This window comes from Gadus chalcogrammus, chromosome 13 (assembly GCF_026213295.1).
Source record: "Gadus chalcogrammus isolate NIFS_2021 chromosome 13, NIFS_Gcha_1.0, whole genome shotgun sequence".
NCBI classification, from domain to species: Eukaryota; Metazoa; Chordata; class Actinopteri; order Gadiformes; family Gadidae; genus Gadus; species Gadus chalcogrammus.
In genome coordinates, this window is record NC_079424.1 from 649,830 (window position 1) to 674,779 (window position 24,950).

At 52.5% G+C, this 24,950-nt stretch overlaps 2 protein-coding genes across 3 annotated transcripts in view; one reads left to right on the forward strand and one right to left on the reverse strand.

The window, feature by feature from the left end:
* Nucleotides 1–641: 641 nt before the first annotated feature.
* On the forward strand, nucleotides 642–10,562 carry agtrap (angiotensin II receptor-associated protein). Of its 2 annotated transcripts, none has more exons than XM_056606632.1 (5): nucleotides 642–870; nucleotides 1,395–1,429; nucleotides 1,573–1,681; nucleotides 2,516–2,723; nucleotides 8,144–10,562. In XM_056606632.1, the coding sequence occupies exons 1-5, from the start codon at nucleotides 844–846 to the stop codon at nucleotides 8,236–8,238; spliced, it is 474 nt and encodes a 157-aa protein (XP_056462607.1). In that variant the 5' UTR covers nucleotides 642–843; the 3' UTR covers nucleotides 8,239–10,562. The 2 variants fall into 2 exon arrangements, with proteins under 2 accessions (XP_056462607.1, XP_056462608.1); XM_056606633.1 differs by lacking the exon at nucleotides 8,144–10,562 and adding an exon at nucleotides 6,545–8,130 and having other exon boundaries at nucleotides 653–870.
* Nucleotides 10,563–17,731: 7,169 nt separating this feature from the next.
* Nucleotides 17,732–24,950, reverse strand: part of LOC130402235 (RING finger protein 207-like) — a 26,863-nt gene continuing 19,644 nt past the window's right edge. Inside the window, exons 13-18 of the mRNA XM_056606377.1 lie at nucleotides 22,030–22,252; nucleotides 20,222–20,407; nucleotides 19,642–19,693; nucleotides 19,214–19,331; nucleotides 18,903–18,998; nucleotides 17,732–17,996 (exon numbers count right to left, since the gene is read on the reverse strand). Coding sequence (XP_056462352.1) covers nucleotides 17,732–17,996; nucleotides 18,903–18,998; nucleotides 19,214–19,331; nucleotides 19,642–19,693; nucleotides 20,222–20,407; nucleotides 22,030–22,252 — 940 coding nt within the window. The remainder of the gene's footprint in view (nucleotides 17,997–18,902; nucleotides 18,999–19,213; nucleotides 19,332–19,641; nucleotides 19,694–20,221; nucleotides 20,408–22,029; nucleotides 22,253–24,950) is intronic.

Here is a 24,950-nt window from a genome sequence, read left to right on the forward strand (position 1 = left end):
AAAGCTTTGCCTTTCCCCCGTCTCTCTGGATCGCCACATCTCAAATGAAGAGACATCTGTCCCCGCCAAACCAAATCTCAGTACCACTGTCAAAAAGTAGTATTTCCACTTTAATCAGGAGGAAATGGTACACGTTGTGCCCAGTCACATGGGAGACCGGGCCTTCAAGGTTACGGTGGAATGGAAAAGGGGGCTGTGCCTGTTATATCAGTAATACGAGGAGCATATTAACAGGCTATCTCTGGAGATACATGAGAGGGAGCAGATAAGAGATGTATGCTAAACCCCACTCGAGGGAGTACATAAAATAGACACCTATGTATATATTATACTGTAAGGGAGCATAATATCTCCGACCTAATGGCTTTGGCAAAAACATACCCACATTATTTTGTGTCGCAAATTAAACACCAACATGGATTGGTTTCTATTCCTTTTCGATGACAACTTTTAAAAAACGAACCACAAAAGTCATTAAAAAGATGAGAAGTCGATAAAACGAAGAGCGATGGAGATCCGTTGTACAGAACACAGATGTGGTGGTGGAGGTGGGGGCTGGAGATCCGCTGAACACGGAGGTGGGGGTGGAGGTGTGGTGGGGGTGGAGATCTACGGAAGACGGAGTTGGTGGAGGTGGTGGAGGGCCGGGGGCCGGGGGCGTGTGATCGTCACGTGGAAGCAGTCAGGCTTGTGTCACATGGTTTGGTTCGCCAGGCTCATCCGAAAGCCTAGAAGTTTCAAAGAATTGGGAGTCGGGTTTGCATTGCAGATTTGTTCATAAACCCTTAAAAAGGAAAACCTTTTAGTGGTGATCGAGGTCGATTTGGTATCTTTAATCATATAATGGAAATTCCCGCGATCAATCTTAAGGTAAGTGTGTTTGTTTGCGTCCGGCTGTGCAGCAAGGTGTTCCCGATCATTACCAGACTACTCATGTTTACCCCTGTTATTGGTCTGTTGTCTGCAACCGCTAGATTACTGCAGCTAGATCACTTCTACTTCCAACTTTTTAAATTGATGAGTTGGCTGATCTGGGGGTAGTTTCCATAAGATCACAATCGCAAATGTCCATTTAGTCAAACAATGTTTAAAATGTTAAAAAAATAATAATAATGAAAGACATTGAGAAACACATTGGCGTGAAACTACAGGCTGAACACTTTAAAAGGACTATCGGTTTTGTTATGACTTTTATATCTTGGATAGATGGGCATATTGGCTATAATGAGCCTATATTGTCCGTTAACCCTTGACAGTAACATAAATTAATAATATATTAGAACCAGCAAGAATTGCCACACACTGGTCAGTAAATGGTGAACTTTATGTCCAATTAGCCTGACTTGTTTTAAATGTTCTTTTGATTAGACCTAATTGTGTTTTTCCAAATACAGGCCATAATACTGGTCCACTGGCTACTGACGTTATGGTGAGTGGGCATGAGCAGGCGAATGCCAAAAGCTTTTTTCTCCTCATCGTCCTCTCGCTGGACCGGACCCTAACGTGGGCTCCTCCCGGTGGGATCATGTGCCCCAGCGGACGGTACGGTGACCCGGTTGTTCCCTCTGCTAGGGGCTGTATGAACGGGCTGCCCGACTCCTTCGCCTGGGGGAACTTCAGTGTGCTGGCCGTGGGCCTCTGGGCGGTGGGCCAACGGGACTCTGTGGACGCGGTGCTGATGGTGAGTCTGCTGTCCCCCCCTCAGCCCCGAGCTGTGAGCCTCGTGTGATGACGGTACCGGGGTTTAGTGGCTAACCCGATCTCCTGTGTTTAATCGTCAGTAGGCCTACGTGACATTAATTTTTTCACTTCCACCAAAGGTCTCTCGTTAGCCGCTTACACAATTGAAGAGTGTCTGTGCAATTGATGAGTCATGCAAAGATGAAGTAGAAGTAGTTCGACACATCGACCAAATACTATCATGTTCTTCAAAGTCAAGAGGGAAAGCTCACAACTGTTATTCTTTGTATCTTTACTTTTCCTCTTTCTGTCTGTATTCTCAAAGTGATGGGTAGTTTTCAAAACAAAACCCCCAAACATAAGTCTTTCTTTATTGTGCCCCCCCGCCCCCGCCCCCGTCCCTGTCCCGTTCCCTGTCCCGTTCCCTGTCCCTGTCCCTGTCCCTGTCCCTGTCCCTGTCCCTGTCCCTGTCCTTGTCCCTGTCCCTGACCCTGTCCCTGACCCTCTCCCTGTCCCTGTCCCTGTCCCTGTCCCTGTCCCTGTCCCTGTCCTTGTCCCTGTCCCTGACCCTGTCCCTGTCCCTGTCCCTGTCCCTGTCCCTGTCCCTGACCCTGTCCGTCCCTGTCCCTGTCCCCGTCCCTGTCCCTGTCCCTGTCCGTCCCTGTCCCCGCCCCGTTCCCCTGTCCCTGTCCGTCCCTGTCCCCGCCCCGTTCCCCCGTCCCTGTCCCTGTCCCTGTCCCTGACCCTGTCCCTGCCCGTCCCTGCCCGTCCCTGTCCCTGACCCTGTCCCTGTCCGTCCCTGTCCCTGACCCTGTCCCTGTCCTTGTCCCTGTAGCTGCTCATCGGCCTCAGCCTGACCATCCTGACGGACATCGTCCACTTCGGGGTGTACTACCCGCTGATGGAGTCCCTGACCAACAGCAGCGACGCCTTCCGCTTCAGCGCCAGCATGGCCATCCTCAGCCTGCTCCTGAAGCCCGTCTCCTGCTTCTTCGTGTACCAGATGTACCGCGAGCGCGGCGGAGACTACAACCTCCACTTCGGTGAGTAGCAGAGGCAGGAGGGGCCTTTATACATGACCTCCATCGTGGTTATTAGTACGGGAAATGGGTCGGTGTCTCCAATACATTTATGGAATTTAATATATCGGATGTTGTGTGTGTGTGTGTGTGTGTGTGTGTGTGTGTGTGTGTGTGTGTGTGTGTGTGTGTGTGTGTGTGTGTGTGTGTGTGTGTGTGTGTGTGTGTGTGTGTGTGTGTGTGTGTGTGTGTGTGTGTGTGTGTGTGGCTGGTGTAAGCAGCCTCACCTGGCCTGAGTCAGTCTGACTGGACTCTGGGGCGGGCTGGGGTTACACACCTGTTGTACGTTGAGCGATCAATGTGCAACAGGTTAAACCCTCCACACACGCTCAGGGAGATCTTGAGTGTGTGTGGATGATGGCTGGTTGAGGCGGCCATCATCCACACACACACACACACACACACTCCACAAATATACACAGCTGAGTATAACCATCTGCTCTAATAGCATCAATCCCCTTTTAGCAGCGATGCTACATCCAGGAGAAAACCTCCTATGTCCACACAGAGCTCAGGTCTGCAGCACTCCGGTGTTCGTAGTGACCAATCAGAGCACACAGCAGCGAGCTGGAGCCGGGGCCTGATGCATGCGCCCCCGTCCCGTCCAGGTCGCCCTCAGCGGGGGGGGTGGTGGGGCAGGAGGAGGAGGGCCGTGAGCTCCGCCCCTCTGGAGCCCAGCGGGGGGGGGGGGGGGGGGGGGGGGGGGGGGGGGGGGCCGTGAGCTCCGCCCCTCTGAAGCCCAGCGGGGGTCCTGTTCTCTAATGTTCTTCTTGTGGCCCTGAGCCGCGGGGGGGGGGGGGGGCACGCGGCCGTGAGCTAATTGAGTTCCAGTGAGTCTCGTTAGGCGCCGGCCGAGCCCCGCTGATGCAGATGTGCGTGTGGAGCGGGCGGCGTGACGCGGTCATGTGCTTCTCATCTGGACGGATTAAAGGAGCAGCAGGACGTGCTGCGCTGAAGAGTGTTCTGGCACCGCGCTAACGGCGCCGGATCACTGGAACATGGCGGCGGTGCTTTGACTTAAGTTATGCGTCATTACAAATTACAGTTAATGAACCGTGGGTTATGTGAGGGATAATGTATAGAATGCCGGTCATTATCGAGAAAATAATCCCCGACAGGGCGAACAGGACACCGACGCGCAGCGGAGGTGTCTTGCTTCGCCATGAAGGGGCTTATTTTTCGATAATGACCGGTGAAGTTCTATACATTATCCCGCTTATTACACGGCTACTTCCCAAAACGAAACAATTTATTTACAATGTATTTGTTACCAGCATTCAGTGTTGATCAGCAGAGAAATAGTCCGCCCAAGACGTTGACGTCGTCGCTTAGCAACCGACAGCGCTTGGGTTGATACATATCCCGCTTATTACATTGACAAGTTACCGGACTACGTGCGGCGTGATGCCAAAGGCCAAAAGTCATTTTGTTTACCTTGACAGCGGTCATTATTCATCCGTTGCCAATGAATTATCAAAAAATAATTGACCGCCGGAAGTTGTGAAGTGCCCATGCAAGTGAACGGAACGTTGAAAAGACCCGCGTGATAATAGGACATATCTCCTTTCTGGCTGATGTGTAATTGTGAGGAGAGAACGTATCGCCTGCAGCAGATGGTTCAGTTTATAGTTGAGCACTGTGTGCGGTGATGAGGTATTGGCTGTGATAATGATTCACCCGATAACGTCTAATGTACACCTGGTACACCATTAACCTGCCCCCCATGGGTGCTGCAGGACGTCCGTTCTGCTGTCCATCCATCACTCTGAGTGGGGCGCTGATGGTGGGAAGCTATTTGTCAATCAGTCCAGAGCCGTTTCCGTCGGAGGTTTGATCGACCGTCACCTCTGTGTACGTCATTACCGTCTCCGTATGATGACGATGGTATATCGACCGTCCCTCTGGTTATTTATGCATTTGTTTAACTGAATGCCACTCTCTTGTGGCCGGGGCATGGCCATCCATCCATCCGACTGACTTTTATTCTTCCTTAGCTTCAGCTATGCTTCGCGTTAGTCTTTTTAATTGCAGTCTGATTGCTGAGCTGAAGCCCCACTGGGTCCCCAACGGAGACAACAAGGCCATTAGGTTTCCTGGGTGTGATTTAGTTTGTTCATCTGTACACCGCACGCTGGGCCTTGATTGGTAGTAGCCTAGTTACGGGTATCTGAACAACCGGTCTGAACGCAGAGACTGTCCTTCGACCGCCATGCATCAGATCCTCGGCCCGCTGGTTTGAATTCGAAGCGCCGAGCGACTTGGCGTCGTATCTCTGCCGCCGCGGGCCCCTCGGTCCTCGTGGACAGAGCAGCTCACCTGAGACTCGCGTCTGTTTGTTTCATCAACATGTTCAGATCCCCTCTCGGCTTTACTGTGGCGCTGTGGGGGGGGCTGGGTGGCATGCAGAGCAGGCGCTCTCCGCGTCCCAGAGCTGTCCGCCCTGTTGTTTATGTGTCCAATCATCTTGTCTCATGTCGCTCTGCCCCCCTCCCCCCCTTCTCTTCTCCTTCTTCACTTCACTCATATCCTCCGTTCCTCTCCTGTTCATCCCTTGTTCACCTCTCTTCTGTCATCTTCCCTCGTCTGTTCTCTCTCTGCTGTCTCCTCCTCTCTCCTCTCTCCTCTCCTCTCCTCTCCCCCTCTCCTCTCCTCCTGTCCCCCTCTCTCCTCTCCGTCCCCCTCTCCCCTCTCTCCCCTCTCTCCCCCTCCCTCTCCCCTCTCTCCTCCCCTCCGTCCCCCTCTCTACTCTCCCCCTCTCCTCTCCTCCTGTTCCCCTCTCTCCTCTCCCCCTCTCCCCCTCTCTCCTCTCCTCCCTCCCCCACTCCCCTCTCTCCTCCCCTCCGTCCCTCTCTCTCCTCTCCCCCTCTCTCCCCTCCGTCCCCCTCTCCTCTCCTCCCTCCCCCTCTCTCCTCTCCCCCTCTCTCCTCTCCCCCTCTCTCCTCTCCTCCCTCCCCCTCTCCCCTCTCCCCCTCTCCTCTCCTCCCTCCCCCTCTCCCCTCTCCCCCTCTCCTCTCCTCCTGTCCCCCTCTCTCCTCTCCCTCTCTCTCCTCTCCCCCTCTCTCCTCTCCCCCTCTCTCCTCCCCTCTCCTCTGTCCCCCTCTCTCCTCTCCCTCTCTCTCCTCTCCCCCTCTCTCCTCTCCCCCTCTCTCCTCCCCTCTCCTCCGTCCCCCTCTCTCCTCTCCTCTCCCCCTCTCTCCTCTCCTCTCCTCTCCTCTCCTCCTCTCCCCTCTCTCCTCTCCTCTCCTCTGTCCCCCTCTCTCCCCTCCGTCCCCCTCTCCTCTCCTCCCTCCCCCTCTCCCCTCTCCTCCGTCCCCCTCTCCTCTCCTCCCTCCCCCTCTCTCCTCTCCTCCTGTCCCCCTCTCTCCTCTCCCCCTCTCCCCTCTCCCCTCTCCTCTCCTCCTGTCCCCCTCTCTCCTCTCCCCCTCTCTCCTCTCCTCTCTCTCCTCTCCCCCTCTCTCCTCTCCCTCTCTCTCCTCTCCCCCTCTCTCCTCTCCCCCTCTCTCCTCCCCTCTCCTCTGTCCCCCTCTCTCCTCTCCCCCTCTCCTCTCCCCCTCTCTCCTCCCCTCTCCTCTGTCCCCCTCTCTCCTCTCCCTCTCTCTCCTCTCCCCCTCTCTCCTCTCCCTCTCTCTCCTCTCCCCCTCTCTCCTCTCCCCCTCTCTCCTCCCCTCTCCTCTGTCCCCCTCTCTCCTCTCCCCCTCTCCTCTCTCTCCTCTCTCCCCTCCGTCCCCCTCTCTCCTCTCCTCCCTCCCCCTCTCCCCTCTCCCCTTCCCTGATCCCTGTCCCAGACCTGGAGACGTCGGGGGAGAGCCGTTGTACCACAGACAGCGCTGACACCACCTATTTTGGCCGGCAGTACTGACCTCTCCCCCTTCCTCCCCCCACCCCAGCCCCCACCATCTCCAAACAGGAAGTGAGATCATGTAGTGGGCGGCTCTGACCTGTTTCTCTTTCTTTCCTCGGTATCTGTCTGTGTCTCTTTCACTTCCCCGTCTACCGTTTTTATTTTGTACCTTTGTGTTTCCCAGCCGTCACTGCTGTATGTTCGCTGTCTCAGCTGTGTGCTTGCATTGATAACATGTGACTCTATGTTTTCATTTCTATCAATTATTAATCCTACTTCCCTCAAGACTCATTCTTCATACTTTGTGTTGATTTAAAACGTGACGGGACACATGCTGAGCGAGATGAAATGATAGAGATTGAGAAATAGTGTGACATGGATTCAGACAATCTGTCTGTATGTGTCACTCTTTAAAGACATAAGTTACGTTTTAAATATGCCTTCATGTTGTTTTTGCCCGAATATTACAGCATTTTAATAATCGTCTTAGCAGATATTTGTATATTTTGATGTTGGAACAAATTGTGAACGCAATCATTTAATGAGCTGTGTTGTTTGACAAATCCAGAAGCTGACCTTGCCTGTGAATTGAATAAAAGTGTCATTCCTCAATAACACGCAGGCTATAAATAAGAGCATGATTTGATGCAGGGAGCATGGCAGGGTATGGCTGTGCGCCGCGAGCAGCAGTATGTATTCCTTTGTAGTTCACAGGCTTTAAGTTCTCCACATTCTGGCCGTGACTGGCCAGGGATCCTCTGAGGTTTATTATTCTATGTACGAGGTTCTCTTGGCCCAGAGGCCGAGGGCAGCGTGGGCTCCAGGATGAATGATGTCCATGATGTTTACAGCCTTCCCAACGCTCCGGCATAAATCATGGTGGCCTGAGCCATGGTGCCGGCGCCCCGTGTTCGGGGTTTGTGTGTTTATAGTCCAGGTTCCTGCGGGTTCTGCAGTAGTGGTGGACCAGCACACTGCGGGAGACCAGGAGGTAAAGACGCCTTTACTTTGGAGATGCACAGACGCTTTTATTTAACACGCGTTTGAAAAACGACCACTCTTGATGACGATGCGTTGTTGTGATGACATCATCAAAGATGGTTGGTTGATGGGTGATGTGTTTCTTAACCTGAATGCATGAAGGCTCGAGAAGACTAATTGTGCCCGATGTCCGCCGCTGTGCTGCACATCAGCGCATCGCCAGTTAGATTACATAACCGTAACAGATCAAACCCAGAGAGACCAGCATCACACCAGCTCAAGCTTTGTTGTCCCTTTATCGTTTTCCGAGCTATTTGACCAAAGTTAGTATTCCTTCCACATCCAGCACATGCTTGTGTCAAGGTAACAAACGACTAACCGAGCGAAATGGGGTAGCGGTAGACGGACCTGAAACACACAGAGGAACCGGGAACGCGCCGTCCAAACCGCTAACACCCTCAACCCGCTCCCAGTTCACCCTGGGCACCACTCCAAAGATTGTGCTTTTAAATGGATATTAACCTGTGTGTGTGTGTGTGCGTGTGCGTGTGTGTGTGTGTAGGTTTTCCCTCCGTGACGCGCGACAGAACCACCTACGACTCCCTGGACCACCAGCCCCCGGCCGCTGACCCCGCCCCCCCCTTCAACCAGGCCTAGGACGGCCCCCCACAGCCCCCCAGCACCCCCAGGGGAAACCCCAGGGGGACCCCCCTGGCCCACTGGCTCTTAGTGTCCATTAGCCGACAGTGGTGCATTGTGGGTGTTTTCATCCGAGTGGAGGTAACCCCCCAGGACCACACCCCGCCCATGGCTGTTGTTTGTGAATAGTTAGTAAAATAATGAATACTGAAAAAGCTCAATGCTGAAACTAGAGCATGTCCGCGTTCCCCGGCTGTGGTACTGTGTTGTGGTGTTGTGGTGTTGTGGTGTTGAGTTGTTGTTGTTGTTGATGTGGTCGTGAAGAGGCGGAAGTTTGGCTTCAATCGTTGCTATTTTGGTTTGCTTCCCGTTGCTTTGTGTTTGGTACTTGGAGAAACTTTCTGTTCTGATGTCCTGAGGAAACTCAGGATCAGAGGCTGATGTGGTTTGTGTCGATGTTAAAGTTACCGTGTGTTACATTGACAACTAGTGTTGTCAATCCAACAATATTGGAGGAAGTTGCAAACGAGTGCAAACGAGCCAAGCGCAATATTATATTTTGAGACGAGCTCAAGTATTATATTTTGACAATGACAAGCACTGACGAGCCCTACACTGTGAGTAAATACGCAAATGTATACATTTGCAATTTATTTATTGTTTTTCAAATTCTGAACCAGCTGATGTTGCATCTGTCTTGAAATCCGTCTGGGCTCTAAGCTGTCTCCATCTTTCAAATGCAACTCCGGATAGTATCTAGTACTATCTCCGTAGAATCTCGTTCTATCCCAGTTGTTCCAGTTTGTTTGCTCGCTACCATTGCTACATCACCCTGTGTTGGTGTGCTCTGAGAATAGTGAATTATAAACAACAAGGTTCTGACCCGGTACAGATGGTTCTGAGGTGAATATACTGGTGGTAGCGTTGTGGTCGGAGAAGCCAGTTCAATTTAATCCGAATGTTTCATTCACCGCTGATAAAATATCGCGGTCATTTTATGATTTAGTATTTGACATTTGTTACATCTAGCTCCCTTTATACACTTGTTGTCTTTGAAATGTTGATGCAAAGGTGCCTTAAGCTAGTAATAAAGAGAAAAGTATTTCATGGTACAGCAACGTACCAAACAGGAGCAGTAAAGATGAGGTATACAGTCTCCAGGTGTGGCACTAGATGTATCCCAATCTGTTTTTATTATACATCCCATTTTTCACTTGCAACAATTGGCTGTCCAGGTTTGACCGTTCTTTTAAGTCAATCATTTGGTATTTTAAAACTTCATAGTTAAAGTATTTTAAGAAACGGTATAAGATCTATTTAATTCTTGAGCTTGCACTACCCTGTCCTGGTATTCCGATATTAAATCCTGTGTTTCCTCAACCTAGGAGTAAACAGATTACCTCCTGTCGTACATTGCGTCTGAGGAACCCTTTCGCCTGTTTCCATGATGCCCTGACTGCTTCTGTGTACAACACATTGGTCGGCCAATTACCGGACATAGTCAGCCTTTTGTACAGTCGGTATGTTGTGTTTTGAGTGAGGTTTGAGTGCGGATGATTGTCAATCGCTGAAGCAGCTTTGGTGTATTTTTTATGTTGCGGAAATAGATTCTTGCTCCGATTGCATCCTGTTAGGAATTGCGAGTTTTGTCGTCGGAAATTGGATGTTTAGTTGGAGCGCTGGAGATGTTTGCTTTGCGTGGGTTTCTAGGTGAGGTTATGGATTATTCCTCCAACACTCACCGATGGCTCAAACCAAGGCCCCATCGTTTCTAGGTGAGGTTATGGATTATTCCTCCAACACTCACCGATGGCTCAAACCAAGGCCACATCTTTTCTGAAACACATATTCTGTTTTTGATTGTAATGTCTCATGGCAATCAATTTTATCTACTTTTATGACAATCAAGTATTAGGTGTTTTTTTTAGAAATAAAGAACCGTGCTTCAAAGTATGAAAAATGGCCTATATGGCCTCTCATATTTGTATGTTTTTATTTGAATTACATTTAAAGGCCACAAGTTCAATGCTGTTGGATTCTTGGTCAGATACAAATCGTATTTTGCAATGTTCAATACTACACGGTTAGATGGTTTTCACTTGAACTGAACAAGCCCAGCTGTGAGAACACCCCTTTAGCTGTCGGTTTTGTGATGGGTTTTCTCCAAAAACATCATTTTTTTAGGAATCTCTATCTGTCATGTTATCAGTTTGTTTTTTACTAACATATTATTTTGTTCTATTACAAGAATACATTAAATTCTTTGATGCTGGAATACCTTTTCTTACAAATAAAAGAGATGAGTTGTAAACGATCTTTGTGTTTTCCTTCCTGTTCGATCAGGTTTTTATCGATATTATCTTGATCAATGCTTGTGTCGAGTCCTCTCCTAACCCTGATTTGCATACAGGGTCACGGGAAATGGCTGATTTATAAGCTAAATTAATTGATAACCTAATCATTTAAGAACATTACCATAAATCTTTGAATGTGCTGGTAAAGCTCCTGTATATCAGAGGTAGGTGACATCTCGTTATAATCTAGTGCCGTGCGCTGCGTCAGTACTGGAGGCTTTCCAACGCAAAGACACCACCCCAAACATAACACACATCCCTCGCAGATGCAATTCTCTGTATCTGTTGGGCTTTTAAACACGTTTGTGTGCTTAGCTAACCCTGAATCCCTTTGCTGATCAAACACATCAACAGCTCCTTCCCAACGCCGGGTTTTCCTGTTTCCCATAATCCCCTGGTGAACACAGGTGAGGAGGATCCAAGATGGCCGACAGCACCAAGGCTCTGTGTTCTGACTGTTTCTCCACCAGCAGGGACTGGTTTTACTCAGCAGGGACTGGTTTTACTCAGCAGGGACTGGTAAGAGTTGTCTTCCCTTGGATGTGTTATTGATCGCCCGCGTGCCGAGCGGCCTCTCCTTCAGGCGAGAGCCTTCTGCTGCTTTGTTCAGAAGGACCTTGAGGGCCCGCTGGTGAAGGAACACGCTGAAACACTGAACACACAATGACCATAATAAGGACTACTACTGCGTGGAGCCACGAAACGCTTTACCAACCTCACAATGCACAACCTTGCATTCTCTCGCTCTCGCTCCCTCTCCCTCGCTCTCGCTCTCGCTCCCTCTCCCTCTCCCTCGCTCTCGCTCTCGCTCTCTCTCTCGCGCTCTCATCTTAATTAAGTCTTAACTACCCCGTTAATGATTCATTCACACCAGGCCCCTGCTGAGATTAGTGGGTGGGGGCGGTGGGGCAGCAGAGGAGGAGGGGGAGGAGGGGGAGCAGCGGGTCGTTGCTGGAGGCCTTGTAGAAGTACGTCTCTCTCTCTCTCTCTCTCCAACGAGCGGTTGATTAATCCGGCGCTGGCGGGCGGTGCCTCCAGAGGGTTCGTCGGCCCCGGCGTAGGCGCGGAGCTGACAGTCGGCGGGCCACACCTGTGAATCCCGCGAGTCAAGGACAAGCCTGCGCGCCTTTGTTGCTCCAAGCAATAAAAGAGAACTCAATTTGTCATCGGGCTTTTATTGCGTTAGAGTGTCCATGGGCCCGGGGGGGGGGGGGCGTGCTGTGAATACGCGCAGCAGGCCCCCGGCATTCGGACCCTGGGTATAATGGTTATAACGTGAAAACAATAACCGATAGTCTCTGTAGCGAATGTATGTGGCGCACAAGGAGTCTTTATTAAGTCAAATTCAATGGGGCTTTTTTATGACGGTTTGTAATGTTATTCTCCTAAGCCTTAATAAAACCTAAATTGATAAAAGCAATATCCCCTGGCCGCTTGGTATACAGGCTGCGATGTAACAAAAGGCTTCACACGAGACGACCACACCAGGAGAGGGATTTTTAACGCCCAAACAAACGATTCCTCTTCAAGTCTCATTCAGAAGGACGATCGAGGCTCAATCTGAAAAGAAATGCGGTGAAATTTGTACGCGCTCATTTGCCATCAGCAGCTGATCACAGCTAGTAGAAGTACATCAACTCCAAATAGACGCTTGGTAGAATTGTAAATCTGCCAAGAGATCTCTGGGCTGCAGTCCAATCTTTGTAGCAGAACAATTTGAGGCGCGTGCACTTCAGTCTCAGACTGCCGCTCCATTGAGCCGCGTTCACAAGCATCAGTGGACTCACCTCGACCACAGCGGACCAGTCCAACTGCTCTGTGTCTGCTGCGTCGCGTCGACGTCTGCCTGCCTGTCGGCCCCCGGGTCGTCTTTTATTCATACACCCTCCCTAGAGTTAACTCAATGCATACAGCGCGGTATATTAAATCACGCCATAGATCGAGAAAGTGTTGGGAATCGAACCGGTGACCTTCAGAGCAGGCGGCGCGTGGGGCTGGACTCCAACCTCCTGGCCCCCGAGACGGACCCCCGAGACGGGCCCCCGTGAGTCCATCATGCAGCGCAGGGACGCCGAGGATAAAGAATATTGATGTGGGGAGGCTGTCGGCGGGCCCCTGGCCCCGGAGCCTCTAATCAGGTCCTGGGGCCCCGGGGACCGGGGACCACGGTCAGAGGTCGGGTCCCAGGCTGTTGAGAGGGGGGTGGTGGGGGATACATGAATAGGGTTAAAGCCTACAACAGAGATGTGCGCTGTATATCAAGGAGGAAGGAGAGCCCGTTGATGCATCCTCCCCTCTGCGTCCCTGTCGGTCGCCCGTTCCCCTGGATGGCGTCGTGCCCTACCACGCTGTTTTATACATCATATAAAAGAGATATATTTCCTGAAGATTAAAGATGAAAAAGGGTTCTGGGTTAGCGAACATCTCCTGGATGAATTGAGCCGGTGATAACCCCCTCCGACCCCGAGAATGACCCTTGACCTCTTGACCTTAGTATTGACCTTTCTCAGGGCGCCGCTGTCGCTATTGGCCTTTAAATTGATTTGTTTTAAACTCAAACCAGCCAGCAATGACCAACAGTAAATGGAGTCAACATGGCTCAAACTTTCCCCTTAGGGGGGGCCAACATGTTTTCTAAGGCTTGATGTAAAGTTACAACCAATACTGGTATGATGATAAGTCGTCTAAATCTGAAATATTCTGTATTTCCCTTTTTCGACACTGCAGCATGAATTTATGAATTTGATTTTAATATTCAATGTATTCTTGATATATTTGTTTTGAATATCATCGCATATGTGCGTGCGTGTTTATATCTTATTCATTTGCTGGTGCGATGACCTAATTTAGCACTGGGAACTCGTTAGACATTGAGGCGTCATTTCCTGCCATCCTGACCCATCCTTACCCCATGCTGTTCAGGGACTCCTGCACAGACCACTTCTAAGTGTTGCTAGATGACCCAGTATCGGACCAAGAAGCTCACCTTATAATTAATGAGAATCATTAGCATAGGGACTGTAATTATTGGGTTATTCTAGAGAAAGATGAGTACAGAGAATATAAATATAACAGAGAGCAAGAGAGCGAGGGAGAGAAAGAGAGCGAGAAAGGAAGAATAGGAGAAAAACAAAGAGAGAGCGACGAAAGAGGAAGTGAAAGTGAAAGAAACAAGGAGAGGCAGAAAATCCGTTAACGAAAAAGGGAGGGAGGGAGGGAGGGAGGGAGGGAGGGAGGGAGTGAGAGGGGAGGATGGAGACAAGGTGAGGAGATGGAGAGGAGCAGAGGGAGGTTTAGGGAAATAACCACTAAATGAGGGGCTTGGAATTGGCAGAAGAAAGGAGGCGAGAAGAAGATAGAGAGAAAGAGAGTTTTAAAAGAGAGAGAGAGAGAGAGAGAGAGAGAGAGAGAGAGAGAGAGAGAGAGAGAGAGAGAGAGGGGGATAGGGAGAGAGAGAGAGAGAGAGAGAGAGAGGGGGAGAGAGAAAGGGGGAGAGAGAGAGAGAGGGGGAGAGAGAAAGGGGGAGAGAGAGAGAGAGAGAGAGAGAGAGAGAGAGAGAGAGAGACACAGAGAGAGAGAGAGAGAGAGGGAGAGAGAGAGAGAGAGAGAGAGAGAGAGAGAGAGACACAGAGAGAGAGAGAGAGAGAGAGAGAGAGGGAGAGGGAGAGAGAGAGGGGATAGAGAGAGAGAGAGAGAGAGAGAGAGAGAGAGAGAGAGAGAGAGAGAGAGCGAGAGAGAGAGAGAGAGAGAGAGAGAGGGAGAGGGAGAGGGAGAGAGAGATAGGGAGAGAGAGAGAGAGATAGAGAGAGAGACACAGAGAGAGAGAGAGACACAGAGAGAGAGAGAGAGAGAGAGAGAGAGAGAGGTAGTGCCGCGGGTGCAGATGATGAATGACCGTGGGGAGGGGGGAGGGCGCCCCGGCCATAATTTACTCGGCTGTCACCAAATGTATTTTTAATGAATCCACACCTTGGACTCTACTGCAGAGGAGGGCAGCTCAGCCAACAGCCCCGACCAGCCCCCTAACGCAGCCACCCCCCCCCAACCGCCATCCCCCTTCACCACCCCCATCATCCCATCTCCATGGTGCTCCTAGTGCACCCTGGGACGCAGCCGGGCTGAGCCACTACCCCATAAAGCTTACTGCTGCTAATGCTACTGCTAATGCTACTGCTAATTCTGCTACTGCTGCTGCTTCTTCTGCTTCTACTGCTGCTTCTTCTGCTTCTACTGCTGCTACTGCTACTACAGTGATGACAGAATTGTCTCTCTCTCTCTCTCTCTCTCTCTCTCTCTCTCTCTCTCTCTCTCTCCCCCTCTCTCTCTCCTCTCTCTCTCTCTCTCCCTCTCTCTCTCTCTCTCTCTCTCTCTCTCTCTCTCTCTCTCTCTCTCTCTCTCTCTCTCTCCCCCTCTCTCTCTCCCCCTCTCTCTCTCTCTCTCTCCAATGTACTCTCTCTCTCTCCCCCTCCTATGCCCTCCTCTTCCTCTCTCTTCCTCTCTGTCTCACGCGTCCCTCAAACAAACGGTACAAACGACTGATCCAGCAAGCAGGGCCCGCTCCAACAGTGAGGTCCAGTCCAGGAACCGAAGACAGACATCGACTGGATTGGACATGAGCCGCCATCCCGGCCCAACTCACCTCGACACGGAGTGTTACTCTGTGAGGAACAAACCCCCAAAACCCCATTTAGCAGACGGCAGCCTGAGCCTGCTGGAGAGAAGAGTTAAAGTGATAAAGTGAGTGGGATGGAGAGGGAGGAGGAGGAGGAGGAGAGGAGGAGAGGGTAGAAGAGGAGGAGAGCTATCTGCTTGCTGCAGTATAGGGTAGTCCTCCCAGGACATGCAGCTGAGACAGAGGGGGTAAGGTGATGCTGGGGGTGACAGAGTGGGACGCGGAGGATGAATGGGCCCGGTGGGGGGGAACAGCGCCGGATAAGGACTTAAAGGGAAAGGCTTTAGACACACCCAGCCCTTCATAGCTCACGCTCACTGCAGGTCTAGAACACGTGGTCCCCCACGGCGGTGCTTCTGCTTCCCCCTGCGATGGCCTTTCACAGGCAGGGCCACAGACAGTGTGTCTGTACTGCATGTGTCACACGGTGTCAAAGCAGTCGCACCCTAACGCACACATTCACATGGTTGTATGAAACCAAAGGCCCGGCTCTACTCTAAACACCCTGCCATGAGTTTAGGTTGAATCATGAGAATCGTTAGATCTGCGAACCGGATCAGGACCACAGGTACGGGGGGTACCGTGAGCGTTGGGCAACGGTCAACAAATGTAATGTTCTGAACATGATTCAACATGTGTTGTATTCAAATATCGTAATGCCGTTTGGAAGAATATTCTTTATTTGTAGTACAAGTTACAAATACTATTCAACAAAATAAGGTCTCATTTTACCATCACGAGTGAAACTAGGAGCAGTGGGCAGTACTAGAAGAGTGCAGCGCCCGGGGATGAACTCCAGCTCCCCAGACTGGTGCCTTGGTCAAGGGCACCGGCAGAGTACTGACCCATCATGAGTGTCATTGGTTGTAGGAGGAAGCTGGAGCAACCAGAGGTGAACACTGACCACAGTGAGCTCACACAGACCACAGTGAGCTCACACAGAGCCCACAGACAGCATGGACGCATGTGCTCCAGTTCTCAGGTCACTAAGCCTAATAATAAAACAATTCAGCAAAGGAAAAACAGGCTGAAAGCTGCTGAAAAACCAACAAAAGCAAAAACATGCAGACTGCAAAGACAGATTAACATTTAAATCATTAGGTCTACGCTCGACACGGTTTCATTCTTTGCGCCGCTGCTCCAGGGTAAGGGGATCTGGGTTTGAAAGTCATTTGTCGGCGGTCCAAAGGCATCAGATTGTGTTAGGTCTGCTGTTGTGTGTGCAGGGAGCCGGCACTGTTCAGACAGCTATAATGAATAACTGAGACGAGAACTCGGGCAAGTTAAAAGAAAGTCTCTCACATTGGTAATCTCCTGTCATTGAGGGTGTCCGCTGAATAGTGTGGCAGGGCTAAAGGGCTTCCACTCCCAGGCAAAAGGTACCGGGTTCGATCCCCAATGTCCACGCTAACCTGTAGGCCTGATGTCTCACAGCGAACTGAATCACATATATCTGAATGTCAGTCATGTTCGATTAAAGCATTTGGCAAACGGTTTTGAATATTGAGAGGAGGAAATCCTGAGAACTGCAATGATGCAGATACTTCTCTCTGGTCGCTGCATGCCTGGTAATCCCATTCCTACACCATAACGTAGTGGATAGTAATGGGGATCCCTGCCCAAATGTATTGTCAAAAGAGCAGACTGAGGCAACAGAACACAGATTTGCTTACTTGTCCGTTTTCATCAATAAAGCCACGAGTTAACACACATGTAACACACACACACACACACACACACACACACACACACACACACACACACACACACACACACACACACACACACACACACACACACACACACACACACACACACACACACACACACAGTGAAAACGTATGCTACAGCGTGGTCAGCATTGTCAGAAGTTCCGCGTTCTCTGGTTGGAGAACCGCGGGAACAGTGTGTGACCTCGGGAGCGTGCACGCCACACGTGCACGCTCCTCCGTGCACCTTTTTGACGTGCGTTCCTCCTCTGGGACCTGGCTGTCGTCGGGCTCAGAGTAGGGGCAGCTCCTCCATCACAGACAGAGCCTTTCTGAGAGGGTGTGTGTGTGTGTGTGTGTGTGTGTGTGTGTGTGTGTGTGTGTGTGTGTGTGTGTGTGTGTGTGTGTGTGTGTGTGTGTGTGTGTGTGTGTGTGTGTATGAAATATATAATGGTGGAGGTGCAGTAGTTGGGACTATAGGCCTAGTGGGTGAGGAGGCTCCTTTAGGGGTGAGGAGGCTCCTTTAGGGGGGGAGGAGGCTCCTTTAGGGGGGAGGAGGCTCCTTTAGGAGGTGAGGGGGGGAGGAGGCTCCTTTAGGGGGGAGGAGGCTCCTTTAGGAGGTGAGGAGGCTCCTTTAGGGGGGAGGAGGCTCCTTTAGGAGGTGAGGAGGCTCCTCTAGGGGGGAGGAGGCTCCTCTAGGGGGGAGGAGGCTCCTTTAGGGGGGAGGAGGCTCCTTTAGGAGGTGAGGAGGCTCCTCTAGGGGGGAGGAGGCTCCTCTAGGGGGGAGGCTGGGCCGTCCCAGAGGGGCCGCTCCTCCCCTTGGGGTCGCTGGTTCTGACGGTACTCTCTTCTGGCCCCGGGACCCCGGAGGGGGGGGTCACCGAGGCGGGGGTCACCGAGGCGGGGGTCACGGCGGCGGGGGTCACGGCGGCGGGGGTCACGGCGGCGGGGGTCGCGGAGGCGGGGGTCACGGCGGCGGGGGTCACCGAGGGGGGGGTCCGGTCCGGTCGGTCCCGGATCATGAGGAGGGTCTGGGGCCCGCTGGAACACGGGAGGTGTGATCAGACGTCAAGAGGCCCTGAGCCCCCCCCCCGGTGTAAACAGACCCCCGCCATATCAGAGTGGGTGGGGCATACCACTCCAACCAGTCCTACCCCCGTGGGGGCCCTGCAGCACCCAGTGGGGGCCCTGGAGCACCCCAGTGGGGGCCCTGGAGCACCACAGTGGGGGCCCTGCAGCACCCCAGTGGGGGCCCTGGAGCACCCCAGTGGGGGCCCTGGAGCACCCCAGTGGGGGCCCTGCAGCACCCCAGTGGGGGCCCTGCAGCACCCCAGTGGGGGCCATGGAGCACCCAGTGGGGGCCCTGGAGCACCCCAGTGGGGGCCCTGCAGCACCCCAGTGGGGGCTGCAGAATGAACCGCTCTCTAATTGAGCGGTTCATTCCCCACCCCCCCAGCGGGTCAGAGTGTCTGGCACACCGGGCTAGGAGGTGTGAGGCCCCCGCTCTACCTAAAGCACTCAGTGTCCACGGGAAGCGCTACAAAGGCATCTCTTATTATTACATTAACATCCAGGGCGTGTAGCAGAGGCTTTCAGCTAAAGAGACTTATGTTGTTGTTCCTCTTTCCTCTGACAAAGGTACTTATTAGTACATTTGTCAGAGGGAAGAGAAACAACAATATATCTCTGTCAGCACGTTCATAGAAACAAGTGCCAAGCACTAACTATCACTAGGTTAACCCATTCCCTGCGTAAAACAGAGATAGCTAGGATAAGATGCTACACAAAGTACTGTTTTTAAGTAATTAGATGTGCAGTATAACATATGATATGATCTAAAGAGACTTCTTTGTGTGTATTTTGGTGATGGCACCAACAGGACCGTGTTTCACCGGCTGTTTGATAACAATCAGTCCTCCAGGTTCCAGTCAGTAAGCACTCTGGTACCTTTCTGGCTTCTCTCCGGGCTCAGCACCGCTGTCCTCATAGATCTGTAGCATCCTCTCGGTACGGTTGTCATGGAGATCCCCCGGTTCCTTCAACCTAGGAGAAGGTCGAAGGTCAAATACGGACCCCAAATAGGACCCCCAGCTGATCCATGGTGGGGGGGGGGGGTCACCTGGGCTCCAGGCGCTCCTGCACCTTGGCGTGGGGGGGGGGGGGTCACCTGGGCTCCAGGCTCTCCTGCACCTTGGCGATGGAGTGGATGTAATGTAGGGTTAGGGTTAGGGTGGGGGGGGGAGGGGGGGGGGGGTCACCTGGGCTCCAGGCGCTCCTGCACCTTGGCGATGGAGTGGATGTAGGGGCTGATCTGCCGGGCGATGGTGGTCAGGTAGCAGTTCTCCTGCTTCAGCTGCAGCAGGTCATGGAGCTGAGCTGGAGGGAGGGAGGGAGGGAGGGAGGGAGGGAGGGAGGGAGGGAGAGAGAGAGAGAGAGAGGAGAGAGAGAGAGAGAGAGAGAGAGAGAGAGAGAGAGAGAGAGAGAGAGAGAGAGAGAGGGGGAGAGAGAGGGAGAGAGAGAGGGAGAGGGAGAGAGAGAGAGAGAGAGAGAGAGAGGGAGAGGGAGAGGGAGAGGGAGAGGGAGGGAGAGGGAGAGGGAGAGGGTACGCAGAAGACGGAGATGAGGAATGACGGAGGAGTTGTTTAAGATGGAGAGCAGCAGAAGTGGTGTGTTTGCTGCTGTTTACCCTCGTAGATCTCCTGCTCATTAGAAACTCTCTGGAAGGTCTCGTCCCAGATCTGTAGAGGGAAGGGAAGGCCATGATCAGCTAGTTCTCCCCAGGCGGGGATTGGAGAAGGACGGCCAGAATCTCTACGGTTCTTGGTCCCACAGACCTCTCATAAGGCGTTGGCTTATCGTCACTGGGGTAAGTGTCTCACCGACATAACGACACGTACATTCTTTGGTCTGCGTGCATTTGCATTACAAAGTTTGTTTAAAAAAAGAAAATAACCTTCACAGTGATTTGCTACGTACTTTCCCCACACAGGTATTCAGTGGGGGTGCCATCCTAGTAACGGTACTAATGGGGTTTGTTTAAGCCCATTCCCGCCCGTCCAGCAGAGTGAACCTCCACCCCCTCCCGTGGTAACCGTGGATGTCTTCCCCCTGACAGGGCGGACACTCCCCACTGTCTCCACTAACGGAGATACTCTCCACCGCGGGCCCACACCGGCCGACCAACACGGGAGAGAGGACTGAAAGCTTCTGCAGAGCAGATATCTGATCCACAGTCTGCTGGTGGGAGGCCCCCCCCAGAGGCCCACCTCTTCAAACAGGAGGCGCATGGTGTCCACGGCGGCGTGCTGGGCGGCGATGAGCCGGTCGATGCCCAGCGAGCGCTCCAGCACCTCGCCCATGGTGGCCGCGTTGATGACCGAGTGGTGCTTGGTCAGGTCCCGGTGCAGCTCCTGAACCCGGTCCTTCAGGCCCTGGATGTCCCCCTGGAGGCTCTGGGGGGGGGGGGGCAGAGGGACACTAGCAGGGTTATAGAGAGAGAAACCTCCCACAATGCATTGGTGAAGTGGTAGGGGCCAATGGCAAATGGACTGCAGTTATAGAGCGCTGTCCTAACCTTTCCTAACATTCAACCATTCACCCGTCCACTCCCTGACGGCGGTGGCAGCCACGCAGTCAGGGGGAGGCGTCTCGCTCCGGGACGCCTCCCCCTGACGGCGGTGGCAGCCACGCAGTCAGGGGGAGGCGTCTCGCTCCGGGACGCCTCCCCCTGACGGCGGTGGCAGCCACGCAGTCAGGGTGAGGCGTCTCGCTCCGGGACGCCTCACCCTGACGGCGGTGGCAGCCACGCAGTCAGGGGGAGGCGTCTCGCTCCGGGACGCCTCACCCTGACGGCGGTGGCAGTCACGCAGTCAGGGTGTGGCGTCTCGCTCCGGGACGCCTCCACACTCAGCCAGGAGGAGCGGGGATCGAACCAGCAGCCTTCAGGATACCAGTCAACCAGCTCTACCTCCTGAGCCCCAGCCCGCCTATATTGGGGGTGGCAGGTTTCCAATCCCAGTTAGCTCTACTGGTCTCTGGCTAGAGTGGTGTGGCCCAGTGGTGGGTTGACCAGGGGTATCAGGGTCTTGGTCTCATTTCGTACGGGAAGATTTCAACCTCTACCCGTTGTACCCCCCCGTCTTGCCTCGGGGGGGGCAAGTCAACCTACCCCTAACCTAACCCTCAACCTTCAGCTGTCGGGGGCGTCCACACCTGGGGGGTGGGCGGGTTAATGGAACCCTGGAGCGCTTCCCCAGACTGACGCTTCACTGAGAGGGGGGCCAACACTCCGTCCAACTCTGGTGGGCCAAACCACCCGACCTCTGGGCTGCTTGGAGACGGGGGACCGGCCTACGAGGGACCTCCGGTCGGACGCTGGAGGTGAGGACGGGAAGCGACTCCACTACAGGTAACTAAACTACGGTCGGTCTCAAAGCACAGTTCATCGGTATGAAAAGCTTTATTAAAGAGATCAAACAACACTAATGATGTTAACGGAGAATAATGATGTTACCTATGAATTATACATTATGAAACCTACTCCCAGAAATAATTTTCCCCCTCATTTGTTCCCTTGAGGCGTTGTGAAACATTGATGCAGACTCCCAGATGATCCTCAACTATTGGAATAAGGAAATGTGTGATGAGGTTATAGTACTGCACGGCTGAACATTCATATCAAACCAATGGCCAGGTCTCAAAGCCAGAGCTAAAGGCACACACCCATAGACACACACACACACACACACACACACACACACACACACACACACACACACACACACACACAGACACAGACACAGACACACACACACACACACACACACACACACACACACACACACACACACACACACACACAGAGACACAGACACACACACACACAGACACAGACACACACACACACACACACACACACACACACACCCATAGACAGACACACACACACACACACACACACACACACACACACACACACAGACACAGACACACACAAACACACACACACACACACACACACACACACAGACACAGACACACACACACACACCCCCCCCCCCCCCCCCCCACTGACCCGGTAGGAGTTCTCGTAGTTGCGGCAGTGCTCGGTGAAGGGCGTCTCCCCCCCCTCCGCCAGCAGCACCTTGGTGCAGATGTAGCGGTGCTGGGTGGGCCGGCGGCCCAGGAGGGACCCCCCCAGGAGGGACCCCCCCAGGAGGGAGCCCCCCAGGAGGGAGCCCCCCGCCAGGTCACTCAGGGCAGGGGAGCGGCACGACATGGAGAGGGGCGACTGCAGCCTGGAGGGGGGGGGGGGGGGGGGGCACAGCAGGGGTTAGGGGGTTCTCTCTTAAAGGTCTCCCCAGTAGACTGCCCCCCCCCCCCCCCCCCCCCCCCTGCTCACTGACGACGGCCTGAGAGCTGAGGCCGTCCTGTATCACATCCTCTGCTAACACATAGCATGTAGCTGCACGTAGCATCCCCTTGAGCAGAACACGGTGTCCTGTCTGTGTGTGTGTGTGTGTGTGTGTGTGCAGACACACGCACGTGTCTGTGTGTGAGCGTGTGCCGTGTGTGTGTGTGTGTGTGTGAGCCTTTACCCCCAGTCCACTGAGAGGCTGCGGTTGGTGCTGGCCTGTTTGGGAGTGGAGGAGTTATTCATGAAGCTAGCGATGCGTGGAAATAAAGGAGCAGGACTAGATAGCATGCCCCCTCGCATCCCCGGCTGTATATATCGAATCACCAGTAGAAATACCAGCAGGATTATCATTTGAATGTCCACTAGGATGACCATCACATCATTCATTGTTAGCATTATAATTCTAAACAGCACCAGCATTGCCACGGGAACAACCACTAGAAGAGCAACACGCAATGCCCCTGTGTTAGCACCAGCAGACAGCCTTACCGCCATAACCTCCTTCAGCGTTACAACCTGGCCTCATTATCAGTCGCATGAGGCCCCATGCCACATGGCAGTGCCACGGGATCGAACCGCTCCTGTGCACCAATCCCATGAGCTGGTGGACATCACTACAGACCTGTCAGTCACCATTGGTACTCATCCAGTAATGAGTCTCCTACCTGAAGCTGGTGGACATCACTACAGACCTGTCAGTCACCAATGGTACTCATCCAGTAATGAGTCTCCTGCCTGAAGCAGGATGTGACCGTGAGCTGAGATGGACCGGTGAGCTGGGGGAGCAGTGAGGGGGGGGGTGGAGGGGGGGTGGAGGGGGGGGGGCCGGTGAGCTGGGTGGGTGGGGGGGGGTGGCCGGTGAGCTGGGGGAGCAGTGAGAGGGGGGGTGGAGGGGGGGTGGAGGGGGGGTGGTGAGAGGGGGGGTGGAGGGGGGTTGGTGGAGGTTCAATGCTAATTCTGTTGTTTTGATTCATCAGCGCCAGAACATCCTAATTATGTTCCCTCAACACTGTAATCAAGCAGAAAGGACTTACACACACACGCACATGTACTGACACACATACGCACAGACAGACACCAAGATGTAACGCACACATACACACAGACAGACACACACACATACACACAGGCGCACGCACACAGATACACACACACACAGACAGACAAGGGATTTATAGTTAGAACATCCCGGACTTCCCGCTGAGATTTGGCATCAAAAAGGAAGTGGAAGACAAGAATAAAGTTGTTGATGTGGGTCTTACATTTTAATGTTAACAACCTGGAATGTTTGTGAGAATGTACTGAGGGTGTTTGGATGTATTCTTCAAATGTTCCTTTTAATGCAAGCTACACATGGATTCTGCTGTTTGAATGCATTTTGAACCAAAGCCGTGGATATGAACAGTTTGCATGGCTGCACAGAAGGCTGTGAAAGCCTGCCTGTCCGCTGCCAGATAAGGTGGTTATTTTCCACCCTACCCAGGTATGTGATCATTCTGTGCTGTATTCCACATGAGAGAGAGAGACGTTGTTCAGACCCACAGAAAGGGACACACATCATTACCTGGGCTCTGGCAGGCGGCCCGTCCATAGCCTGCAGCCATGCTGCAGCTGTCAGTCAGTCTGTCTGCGTCTGTCTCACTCTTTCTTACTCCATCTGTTTCTCTCTCTCACTGTTTCTATCTGTCTATCTGTCTATCTATCTATCTATCTATCTATCTATCTATCTATCTATCTATCTATCTATCTATCTATCTATCTATCTATCTATCTATCTGTCTGTCTGTCTGTCTGTCTGTCTGTCTGTCTGTCTGTCTGTCTGTCTGTCTGTCTGTCTGTCTGTCTGTCTGTCTGTCTGTCTGTCTGTCTGTCTGTCTGTCTGTCTGTCTGTCTGTCTGTCTGTCTGTCTGTCTGTCTGTCTGTCTGTCTGTCTGTCTGTCTGTCTGTCTGTCTATCTATCTATCTATCTATCTATCTATCTATCTATCTATCTATCTCTCTCTCTCTCTCTCTCTCTCTCTCTCTCTCTCTCTCTCTCTCTCTCTCTCTCTCTCTCTCTCTCTCTCTCTCTCTCTCTCTCTCTCTCTCTCTCTCTCTCTCTCTCTCTCTCTCTCTCTCTCTCTCTCTCTATCTATCTCTCTCTCTCTCTCTCTCTCTCTCTCTCTCTCTCTCTCTATCTATCTATCTATCTATCTATCTATCTTTGGCTCTCTGTTTCTTTCTCTCTCGCTGACTGTCTCTCACTCTGCCTCTCTCTCTCTCTCTCTCTCTCTCTCTCTCTCTCTCTCTCTCTCTCTCTCTCTCTCTCTCTCTCTCTCCTCGTTGAGGTGAATCACAAGAGTGGAACAAGGCAGGGTCTCCTTCACTGTCTGTCTGAACACACACGCAAACGCACACAAACACACACACACACACGTATTATATTGTACAAGCGATACACACATGACATACCACAAACGCTCACACTCACTCACTCACTCTACCACCCGCTCACACACACACACCAGGGTGTTCCTGGTGCCTTCTGGGAAATACAATTCCATGCACCCCACAAATCCCTCGTAGCCACCGCAGTGGAG

Bases quoted from the DNA above. Each gene is read 5' to 3' on its own strand.
- agtrap (XM_056606632.1), top strand. From the start codon at position 844: ATGGAAATTCCCGCGATCAATCTTAAG. The intron at 1,430-1,572 runs GTGAGTGGGCAT...TCCCTCTGCTAG, and splicing joins CACTGGCTACTGACGTTATG to GGGCTGTATGAACGGGCTGC. The intron at 1,682-2,515 runs GTGAGTCTGCTG...TTGTCCCTGTAG, and splicing joins CTGTGGACGCGGTGCTGATG to CTGCTCATCGGCCTCAGCCT.